The following is a 12,412-nucleotide window of genomic DNA, read 5'->3' as shown; positions in this document are numbered from 1 at the left end:
CTTTTCCAAGGTCAAAGTCCACAGTCAAAGTCAACAGTCCATGTTGACCCGACCCGTCGAGTGCAGTTCACCGACTTGTCGAGTCCTTCCTGAACTCGAGAAGTCGTGAAATCCTTGGTTGACTCGTCGAGTTCCCTATAACTCGCCGAGTTCATGCGTGTCCAAAGGTTCGGGAAAAACCCTAGCCGACTCGCCGAGTCATTCGACTGACTAGCCGAGCCCAAGGCAATCTTCATCGGACTCGCCGAGTTGTTCATCCAACTCGTCGAGTACATGGCCATCTTCATGTGGCTCGCCGAGTTGACTATGCAACTCGCCGAGTCCCTTCAGACCTTCATCCATACAGACACTTTTTAAGCCATGCCAAGGTTCCAGATTACAGATCCAAGCTTCTAAGGCATGTTTATCACGTAAAGTTGCAAACTTTACGTGCATGCAAGGCCCTAGAGGCTCTAAATTACCAATCTAAGCTTCTAATGGAGCTTTACACCTTAGGAGAGTCTCATCCTTGCAAGAGCTGGAAGCTTTATGGACTTAGAAGCCCAAGAGAGTTCAGATCTGAAGTTACAACTTCAGATCTTAGCTTATACACAAGAAAAGCTTCCAAACATACTAGAAAAGCCCTAAAATTTGCCCAAAAGGGATCTAGAAATGAAATGAGGTCAGGATAGCGATTTGATACCTTCCAGAAGATGCCAAATAAGATAAATTTCGGATCCCACAAGTTCCTTGCTTCTGGATACTTGATCTCCAAGCTCTTTTCTCCAAAAATCCTCTTCCAAGCTTAAGAATACACAAATGGAGCACACACACTTGATTAGGGTTTGAGAGGGACAAGAAGCAGTAAAGGGGAGGCTGGGGGAGGCCAATGATCCTTTAAATAGGGTGCAATACCCCGAAATTTAGGGTTTCATCTGCCAGCTCCTACTCGTCGAGTCCCTTCTTGGACTCGGCGAGTAACTCACTAACACACGTAGACCAACCCGCTGCTACTCGACGAGTAGGGCAACCAACTCATCGAGTAGCCCTTGAAATCAAGAAAATTCTTATATTAATTCAATACCTGAAAATCGGGGCGTTACACGTCAGCAATCATGTGGTGACCTATTATTACTCGTAATGAATGTATTTTTTAAATAAAAGGTAGAGTTTAATGATTATACATATACAAAAGCTATAAGTGGTTGATAATATGTGTGCACAAAAAATCAATGATTTTTTTATACAATTAGGATACTTTATTATTATTCTAAGTTTTTTTTTTTCCGCTAAAAAACGCTTTTAACATAAAACCCTAAAGCCTTACATATCTATACAGATTTACTCTAAGTCTATTTTCTTGTTCATTAATGATTAAAATTTACAAACCTTTTTTTTTTTTTTTTCATATTTCATATTTATCAGCTCACCCTCTCCATAGTAGTTCACCTTAAGCTTATGTGTCGGGTGACTTGAACTTCTTGCTGATGTGACATGTCACATCAATGTATTTTCTTCAAAAGGAAAAACACAAGGGAGAAGAAATATATTTAAAAATGTAATTTTATATTTATAGCAGCAGCAACAACAACAGCAACAGCAACAGCAACAACAACAACAACAACAACAACAACCACAACAACAACCACAACCATGACTACCACCACAACGATGACGGCGACGGTGACGACGACAACGAAGACAACAACAACAACAACAGCAATGTGGGACTAGCCCCTTGGTAGAGGATTTGCCTCTTATATTGGAGGTCTCAAGTTCTATTCCAAACGTTAACGTTGTCGTGATACTAGCTAACCACTAACCCCGCCGTTTAAAAAAAACAACAATAGTAATATCTAAAAACCTATTGTCTTTTGCACATCATATATAAGGTCACCAATAGATACATCAAAAACCCTCCAACTTAGCGGTAAGGTGATGGATAAATGTAGGGGTGAGTAAAAATTGAACTGCATATAAAAGTATCCGAAAAAACTGCACAAACTGAAATCGATAAACCAAAATCTAGATGGAAACCGACAGTCAGTTTTTAATTTTCTAAAATCTACAAATTTCGAGACGGAGCCGTTTTTAATTTTCCAATAACCGCAAATAACCAAATTGCACCGAATTTAATATCTAAATAGTTATATATAACATTTGTTATTTAGTTGCTGATAATATATAATCATTTATAATAAATGAAAATAATTTTACCACATGTTCTCTTCCTATTTAACATTTTGTTATAATCAACATGTTTAGTACACTTATCTAACAACTAAACATATAATTCTAATTCATTTTTTTGCATTTTCTTTTTCATAATTTTTACTTATTTTAAATTTCAAATTCAAATAAACTTCCCGTTTAGTCATTCGTATTTAACATTTTGTTTTAATAAATCCGTAAAGTATACGGGTCACACAATCAGTATAGATAATAAAAAGAAATATATACCAGATGTCTAGGTGGGATACTAAAAGTTGAATCAATTTCTTAAAATTGCAAAAATAGTTTTTTGGTTTGTTGATATATAATATAGTTATTAAAAAGAAAAAGATAGTAGGTGACTATTCGTTTATTAGTTTGTTAATGTTTTAAGTTATTGTCTTATATTTTTTTGATTTTTATATTGTTACAACTAATAGTTTTCGAATTCTTAAAACGTAAAAAAATAAAAAAAAATAAAAAAAATAAAAAAAAAATCCAAGTGGTTAAAAACCGCACCAAACTCATGTGGTTAAAAACTATAAACACAACCATATGAAATTGGACCATAACTGTATAACCACACTCTTATATTACCGTACCATTTTGTTACTAAATTTTAATAAATATATTTACGATTAATGGTTCGGTTCTGATCAATAACCGTATCATGTTCACCCCTAGCTAAATGTGTGTAGGTGGTGGGAGACTTAGATAAATGTGAAATATAAAATAAAATTCAAACATTAATGAACAAGAATTTATATTCAGGGTAAAGCGGTTAATAATTGATAAACTTAAGGGGTATTACATTCCAGTTCCTCAATACGTTTTCAAAATACAGGGGCCAAACTGAAACTACCGGGAGCAACCTCACCTCCTTCCAGTCGCTGCCCCAAGCCGGTAGAAACAGTCGTTAGAATGGCGGTAAACGGCACTTACTCCACTTTCCTTAGCCTATGTCGTCGTCACCACCACCACCACCATCACAACCGCTATCATTCATTTCTTTCATCTCCCCTGCATACGTATCACATCACCGGCTTTCTATATTATTTCACTCGTAATCGGGCACTGAACACCAGTGCTGAGTCGGCGGAGCCACCTGAATTGTCCGGCAGGAACGCTTACGACCTCCTAGGGGTTCCTGAGTCTTGCACTTTCGCAGAAATTAAAGCCTCTTTTCGGAAATTGGCAAAGGAAACTCATCCCGATCTTTCTCAATCGCCCGATGGATTTTCTAATTCCCACCGATTCGTTCAAATTCTCGCAGCTTATGAGGTATGCAAATATTTCGACTGTAATATGTCTTAATAGCTGTTTCTTACCTGTTTCTCGTTTGTAATCAGTTCAACTGGGAATGATTGAATGTTGATTCTAGCAAACATAAAAAACTAAATAACCTTGAAAATATCGGATTCAAATCTGAAAAAGGAGCTTGATTCTTTCGACTAATTAAACGCAGATACTATCAGATATTGAAAAGAGAGCTCACTACGACAACTATCTACAATCTCAAAAACCAATTCTCCAAAAACCCTCAAGTCAAGGTTCATCAATGTACACATACGAATCCCATGAAACAACAGGACAACAAATGGAAGTTGTAGAATGGTTAAAATGGTATAGATATGCCATAAACAACATCGTATCAGAGAAAAGACTAGCAAATGGAACAACCTACTTTGATATACTGGAAAACGACTTTTATTCAGCCATACACACAGCCTACCATGGTCCTATAATCCATTCAATGGATTTCCTCCCTGATTGTTTTGAAGCTGATGAAAGATCTTTCCCTGAAACTTCTGAAATCCTTCATTTAGTTTCAGGACGTGACCTTTTTGGGAAAGTATGCATAGCCAAAAGGGTGCCTGAATTATCAACATCCTGCAATGAACAACTTCCATTACCCAAAAGTGAGAATTTGGAAATGGGATTTAAAACTCATGATTTGGGAACTCAAATTAGGTCACAATGTGATGCATACAAAGATCTTGAGTTGCATGTATCAGGAAAGATTATTGCAGTAGCAAATCGAATCCCACCAAAGAGTTCTACTTCCACCATTGACATATCAAATGAAGATTATGAAGATCATATACATGTTTATCTCAATCTACATGAAGATGATGAGGAAGATAAGATGTTTTTGGGAACAATTATTGGATTAGGGAGTAGTGATGAAGAAGGGTGTTGTTATTTTCATAATAATTGTGGTGTAAAGAGTCATGTGGTTATGAAGCATAGGACATTAATGGTGAAACATATGCATTGGTTTCAATTGGGAGAAAAAGCTTCTGTTTGTGAGTGTAGATGCACAAGAGCTCGATTACCTCCAAGTAAATATTGGCTATTTGAGCCTCGTTCAGGGTTGCATGATATTGGTGGTTGGTATGTTGAGACATATGGAAGGGGTAGAAACGGAAAAAATGTTTCATCTCAGAGGTATTGGGATGGTGTTGACTTAAGTCAACCTTCTGAAAGGTATTCTTAATCCTAGATCATTTAGGCTATGTTTGGCAAATTAGCTGAAAAAGCTAGCTGATAGCTGAAAAGCTGGCTGTTAGCTGAAAAGCTGGTTGTTAGCTGAAAAGCTGGTTGGTAGCTGAAAAACTGTTAGCCGAAAAGCTAGCTGCTAACTTATAAGCTAGCTGATAAAAAATGATGTTTGGTAAAACTAGCTGAAAAATACAAAATGACATAAAAGGACATTTAGAAGGATATGTTTTTTTATAATTAATTAAGGGTATATTCGGGAAAATATTAAAAAGCTTCTGAAAAACTACTCTAAGTAGCTGTTTAAAAAGCTAGCTTATCAGCTACTTTTGGGTTTGTCAAACATGACAATTTAAAAAAGCTCTAAAAATAATCTTTTTCACAGTTTCTTTTAACTTTTATAAAAAAATGAATATGGGTGTATAATCTTTTTCTGTAAAAACTTGATAAACAATTATTTTGACATGTAGGAGGGTTCATCCGGCCATTTATTTGCTAGCTCTTGCATACAGAACTTTAGATATAGAAGAATCCAAGAGACAAAAACAAACGATTAGAGATATATTTCAAGGAAAAATGTATGAAATATATAATTGGTGGAAAAGACTTGTGTAGGAAAAATCTCAAGAAAATCAGGTTGTATGGTTTTTCTTTTTTAATTTAAAGTAGTTTGCATTTATAAATTATGTCTAACAAAAATCTTGTAAGGTAAAGAAGATGGTGATTCCAGTTTGTGCATTTAATGATATAAGCAATGTACATTAAGTTTATTTTTCTTATTAGGCGTTGTATTTTAAAAAATGTACTTTAAAAAATCTACTCAATAATATCATTGTACTTCCATTTTTTTTTTCTTTTTTGGACATTGTAATTTGGAAAATGTAATTAATTATAACAGTGGGAATTGCTTTGTAAATGTATAACATTGCTATAATTGGTATAATTTTTTTAAATACAAATGATCATAAAAGACTTTATATATTGTGTTTTTGTTTTTCCAAATTAAACCTCAACTTTTTTTTCCTGATAACGATCTTGCATTTTTTCATTTTTTTTCCGATTTGACCCTTTTAGCATAATCTTATAAAAGACGTATTTTGTGTTTTTTTTCCAAATTAAACATCATCTTTATTTTTTTCCTGAAAAATACCTTACATTTTTTCATTTTAGTCGATTTTTTCCAAAAAAACTTATAAAATGTGAGGGTTTTTGCGAGAAAAACTACAAAAGTTGAGGTTTTTTTTTCTGAAAAAGGTCAAAGTTAGAGGGTTTTTTTGGAAAAAAGAAAAAAGAAAATACAAGGTCCTTTTTAGGAAAAAAAATAAAGACGATGTTTAATCCGGAAAAAACATAAAATATAAGGTCTTTTATGAGAGATTTTTTTCAGAAAAAAATAAATAAATAAAAAGTTTTAGTGGTTTTTTGGAAAAATTGAAAAGATTCTAGGTCTTTTTTAGTGAAAAAAATGTTGAGGTTTAATCCGGAAAAAACACAATATATAAATGAAAATACATTGCTATTTCTTGCATTTAACCCATGTTTTAATGTACCTCATATTCACATTGATCTTTGTAGCTGTGACATTTTCTTTCTTAATTTTACACAATTCATAAATCTTTTTCCCAAAAACTTGAGAAACAACTACTTTGAATTTCAAAAGTAATAACCCATTTGATTATTCAAAATCAAAATTTATATTTCTTCATTTCTTGACAACTTATATACCTTTGCAGTTCGAAGTCTATCAGGTCTCTCCAACTAACATCTCAAAATGACAATCTACTTTTCGTATATATATATTTTTTCATATAATTCAACATAAAAATCAAACAAGGTGTATATACTATATATACTATATATATAACATGAATATATATATATATATATATATATATATATATATATATTCTTGTTTTAATCAGTTGAGCAGATCCTCCCACTTGCAGTATTGTCCGCCCGCTAGTGCACGGTAGTACCTGTCCCTGCAGTACACTGGCCTTCCATCAGCGGCCTCAGCAGCAGCAGCTGCCAGTTTATCATCTGCCTTCACTTCCAATGGCAATCTTAAAAGCTCCTCTTTGCTGTAATATTAAAAAATATCACTTTATTACTTTATATATATATTTTGGGTAATGTATTTTAATTTTTTACCTATAATACTTTCATTTATTTGGGTATAATTATAATAGCATCTTACTTACTTCCATTTTGTTTTCTTAGTAAGTTATTGTACTTTACAAAATCTACTAAATCATAGCATTGCAAAATACACAAATCCTTTTTTTTTTTTTTCTTATTAGGACATTTTACTTTGAAAAATCTACAAAATTATAATTTTGACAAAATGCTATGTATATTGATATTTCTTATATATATAATCCTTGTTTTAACCTACCTCATATTCGCATTGATCTTTGTAGCTGCAACATAATTTTCATTTGCAAATGTTTTTTGGAAGAAATCTTCAACTGGTGTAGCAAAAATAATCAATGAAACAGCTGTCACAAGTAACACCCCTGTTCCAACTAGGGTTTGTTTCAACAATTTTATCACTGGTTTCACCTACATTTATAAAAACAAATATTCACAAATATTTAATTAATGAATTAGAATTAAAATATATATATATATATATATATATATATATATATATATATATATATATATATTTTTCTCACAAATATATTTTTTTCTTAAAACTTTTGGTTACCTTATACGACCCCAATAACCTATCACGCGCCAGAATCTGCAAAGAAAAGAAGCAAATTACAAATTTATTCCAAGATCAACATTTGTAAAATGTAAAATGACGATTTTGCCCTTACCTCGGGAGGCTTTACCCACATTTGTCCATCATACCAACCACTCTCTTCGTATGGGATCACAGCTGATAACAGTCTGTCACCAACATAACTCCATCCCTAAATATATATAAATTTTATTTATTTATAAATTTACCATGAAACTTATATAATTTGGTGTAGTTTTAGATCTATTTTAAAAATGGGATATATTATATATACCAAATAAATCCTGAGAACAACTAATGATACAAGAAAAAGCGTTCCAGTTCCTGCCGCTAATAAAAATCGTAAAGGATCCTGCATAGAAACGAAACAAAATGTTGTTAATGTTATCGAGTAAAAATTGTCCACATTTGGTCCCTCGGGAATTTGTTTTTACATTTATCGTCACTAAATTTTTTAAAATTGTTATCCAATATCAATACAACATTATGATCGGCTAAGCAATACAAGAAAAAGAGTTTAGGGAACTTGATGCACAATAAAGTTCAGAGTGCCCAAATATGAACAACCAATAGTTGGTTATTAATTTATAATTGTATTATTAATTTAATTTTACATTAAAAGTGCTCTAAATCTTCGCACCTTGTAGTGTGTAGATCAAATTATTCCAATCTTTTTTTCATTTTGCATTGATTACCTTTTTAGGGTTATAAACACAAACACCATTATTTCAAAAAATAGTATCATATAAAGGAGTTAGGAAAAAATAAAAAAGTTATCCATTTACGATATATTTATAAAGAAGAAGAAAAAAAATTATATCTTACATTTGAAGGATTAAAGCTTGCAGCAGAAACGGGGAGTCCAAGAACAGTAAAAGTAACCAACCAAAGACCTCCAACGCGTATGAAAAAAGATCGTGGACTCAATTCTCCCCATGAATATAATGGTCCTTCTTTCAAAGACGAGTATTCATTCACCTATAAATAAATAAATAAATAAATACATAAATAAAAGTAGGTTATTATTAATTTATTTTTGCCTTTTTCATGTGAAAATGAAAACATAAAACATAAAAATACATACCGGCCTTTGTTCAAAAGGGACTTCCATTTCCAACCCGGGTTCCCAGCTTTGACCCGGTAAGTTGCTAAATCTTCCATCCATTTCGTCTTTTTTTAAAGCCATAGCAATAGTCGTAATACTCCTCTGAGTCGATGAACTCGGACTCGAACTCGAACTCGAACTCCGGTTCCATTTCTGTTGCCAAAACGACGCCGGAGAGATTCTCTGGTGGTCTTTGACTTTTTGACTTGGAGGTGAGAGTAAAGAGCAGTAGACACTTAGTCTGATCATTTATTTTTATTTTTTATTTTATGTCCTGGAAATTTGGAGAATTTCCAGGAGATAAACTCGAACTCACTCTGCAAAACGGATTAAGTCGAAGGAAAGTTATGATTTTTTTCTTTCTTTTAGTTGAGATGGTTTTGGGGGACGAAGGTGATGTTTTATGTGGTGGGGGAATTTTGGTTTTGGAGATAAATTTGTTTTCTTTTTTATTTTTTCTTTTGAGGTTTGGTTGTTTTAGGACACGTGGCACCATAGCAACGTCAGATTAAATTATGCATCTAGCCTATTTTTTTTTTTTAAAGAAAAAAAAAACACCATTTGTGCTATTACGATCATGAATTTATAATCAGTGGTTCCTTATAATTCATACAATTTTTTGTTTAATTGTTACAATTAATTTACTTTTCCCTAAAAAAGTTTAAAGTTTATTTGGTTATAAATTATATAAGAAATTATTTCTTTAAGTTGTTAAACTGAATAATTTCTAACCATAGTGATTTTTAAAAAATTTAAAAGTTAATGTAGTGGTTTTCCAAAAAAAAAAAAAGTTTATAACTCTTAGTGCTTAAATATAAAAACCAAAATTTTTTAATCTTTTATGGAATTTGGCCAAGTTGGTCAAAGGGTTTTGATTATAAGTCGATATAGAATATAGATTCGTCCCGGAATAGTAGTTTTTTAGCGCAATGTGTTCATATAATTAATGCCTCCAATATGATATGATAATAGTTTATTTATTCAAATAAAATTATTTAAGAAGTTGGATTCATTAGAAATATATTTGGATGAGTTTTGAGCCGTTTGATATGATATGTTATCTTTTTATACGTCTTAGAGGCAAAAAGCCGAAAACAAAGTCACCAAATTAATATACAAGTCAATAGGTCGAAATTGAGTAATTGACGCATATAAATCTTTTAAATTTTAAAATATTTTTCCTCTAATAGAGTCAAAATGATGAGAATATCCGTGGATACATGTTTATGTGCGTGTGTAGTAGAGGTGTTCGTTTGGATGGATCGGTTTGATCCGATCCAATCAAGTGAATCCAAATTGATTTCGGTTTTCAAAACATGGATCCGAATAGTCCAAACTAAATTCAAATCCGATCCGATCCAATTACAATTCGGTTGGATCGGTTTTTATAATTCGGTTTTCAAAACCGAAATATTTTAAAACGATATATAATTATAATATTACCTAACTTTACATAAGAAGCAAAAACAAATTATTTATTTGTCATTTGAAATTTATAAACAACTACTAAGAAGATATATTATAGTTAAATATTTTATAGATAAAAAACTTTTGAGAGAAAATGCATATTAATGTTTATTTATCGGGTGAAATGTTTTGAACCTATTTGAAAAAATAAATTACAAAATTAATAAATAACTATAGATATATTATAAATAGATAAATTATAAACGGTTATTCGGTTTTTTTGGACTATCCGGTTCTTATTTTATAAACCAAAACCAATCCAAAATCCAAAATAATAATTCGGTTTTGTTGAAAACCAATCCAAAAATCCGAATATCCGAACCAAATAGTCCAATCCAAATTGTCCAATTGGATAATTCGGTTTTATCCGAATTGTGAAGAGCCCTAGTGTGTAGTCGTTGGTTGAGTGTGGAAAGTGTATATTTACACAGTCTTATCATGCGCATTTCTCGTGTGAACCATGTGAGAAGTAAGAGAGCATGAGAAATCGGAAAACCTTTTAGATGCTATTTGAGTATTTGGTCCATCTACCATGCATAAAATGAACTTTAAGATAAAAGAATGCTATTTATACTGCTTCTTTCACAAAATACTGAAAATTTATTATTATTTTTTAGGGTAAAATATATATTCTTCCTTCTAGCGTGAATAAGCAAACCGGTCTGAAAATAGACAAGTTTTGAGTTTTAGACTGAGACTGGGTACTCCAGTTTCGGTATAGACCAGTGCTCGTTGGCCGATCCCAACTGTGAGCTTTTTATATGACAACAAAAAAATGTAACCTTTAGCGGCAACAAAAGTCGTCGCTAATACCTTTAGCAACGACCTGTCGTCGCTAAAGGGCTGTCACTATTACCTCGTAGATAATACTCGTTCGTCGTCGCGAATAGCGTCGTCTCTAATACCTATTGTCTCTAATACCTGTTGTCTCTAATACTCGTTTGTCGTCGCTATTGACGTCGTCTCTAATAAAATTATGGCTACCGCCCGGCGTTTTCCGGCTAAGGTTCCCGGAGTTATTGATCGTCGCAATTGGTCCTCGTCGTCCCTAAAGGCGTCGTTGCTAATGTTTTTTTTGGGATAAAAAACATATTTTTATGATATTAGTTTATATATATATTATAAAATGCATATTTGATAAAAATACATAAATAAATACATACCACATTACATAAACATCAAACATACCATATTACATAAACTATCTAATAAATCTTAAATAAACATCTAATATATCATCCATAAATATCTAATAAATTCAAAATAACATCATCCATAACATAAAAACAAGAAATACCATGTGTCTTCGTCTTCCTCATCGTTGTTGATGTGACAACCCGAAATTTCTATCTTGTACAGCTTTTCAATTCAATCAAAGTTAGACTCGTTTCTGCTATCTTTTAGCATCGTTTAGGGTCTGTTTGAGTGTTCTAAGCCTTGTGCATTCAAAGTTTGGGTATAGGGATAAGTTAACTTAAGTTCATAGGGTTACATTTGGGCCAAACACTCCTTCAAGAGGAGTGTACGGTCGTACACATGGGTGTACGGCCGTACACCCATAGTGGCCGTGAACTCATGCCCATATATGAGTTAAGCCTTCATTTCTATTCATTTCTTACACTTCCAAGTCAAGAAAAGTCAATTCTCTCTCAAGTATCATCAAGCATTTCACCTTGATCTTCAAAAATGTAAGAATTCCTTCCATTTCTTAGTTGTTATCCTTCATGATCTAGTATCACCCTTTGATTTCATCCATGAAATTCGTCTTTTTGGGTAGATCTTCAAGTATTCAACACTTTCACCAAGAACACCAAGAACACCTACATGTTCTTGGGCCGTGAACTCCTTAAGAACCTCCAAAAGGAGTGAGTTTCTCTTCTATCTTCTAGTTAGGCTTAAGAAACACTTGATTCATAGCCTTGAATCATCATAATGCATGAACACCAAGGGTGTACGGCCGTACACACTTCATATGGCCGTAAACCCTTGTTTAGTGCATCTTTAGGCCTCAAACTCACTTCATGTCCCAACATAGGATCATGAACACTTAGTGGAAGCTAGATAGGACCATAAAACACCATTTTAGCATACCTCTTCCATGAGTGTACGGCCGTACACTCCATGGCCGTACACCCATGTGGTCGTACACACACTGGCCGTACACACATTGGCCGTACACCCCTTTGTGTGGCCTTAAACCCCTTTGATGCAATCATATGTGATTGTAACACTTCAATACAAGTGTTTCCTAGTCCCTAAGGTGGTTTCCTTGCATGATTAGTTGTGTATACACTAATTATATACATATATGTGTCATTATATGCTTAATAGGATCCGTTTGTGCTCAAGGCTTCACTTGACACTTAGCATCCTATATCGATCTTACATTCGTATAACTCACT

General features: G+C 32.9%; 2 protein-coding genes across 2 annotated transcripts; one reads left to right on the top strand and one right to left on the bottom strand.

Annotated features, from left to right (window-relative positions):
- The first annotated feature begins 3,012 nt into the window (after window positions 1-3,012).
- Window positions 3,013-5,586, top strand: LOC145166925 (Chaperone DnaJ-domain superfamily protein). Its single transcript, XM_079085979.1, has 3 exons — window positions 3,013-3,471; window positions 3,656-4,677; window positions 5,160-5,586. Exons 1-3 carry the CDS (start codon window positions 3,112-3,114, stop codon window positions 5,302-5,304), a joined length of 1,527 nt encoding a protein of 508 aa, XP_078942105.1. The 5' UTR covers window positions 3,013-3,111; the 3' UTR covers window positions 5,305-5,586.
- Window positions 5,587-6,340: 754 nt separating this feature from the next.
- CGLD27 (DUF1230 family protein (DUF1230)) lies at window positions 6,341-8,932 on the bottom strand. The gene is made up of 7 exons (XM_079085978.1): window positions 8,523-8,932; window positions 8,264-8,416; window positions 7,713-7,790; window positions 7,515-7,610; window positions 7,400-7,435; window positions 7,085-7,251; window positions 6,341-6,770 (listed from the first exon to the last, which is right to left on the bottom strand). Exons 1-7 carry the CDS (start codon window positions 8,790-8,792, stop codon window positions 6,608-6,610), a joined length of 963 nt encoding a protein of 320 aa, XP_078942104.1. The 5' UTR covers window positions 8,793-8,932; the 3' UTR covers window positions 6,341-6,607.
- Between the last annotated feature and the right edge of the window lie 3,480 nt (window positions 8,933-12,412).

This window comes from Lactuca virosa, chromosome 3 (assembly GCF_052849685.1).
Source record: "Lactuca virosa cultivar CGN04683 chromosome 3, Lactuca_virosa_CGN04683_v6, whole genome shotgun sequence".
NCBI lineage: Eukaryota > Viridiplantae > Streptophyta > Magnoliopsida > Asterales > Asteraceae > Lactuca > Lactuca virosa.
This window is presented reverse-complemented; position numbering and strand designations above follow the sequence as displayed.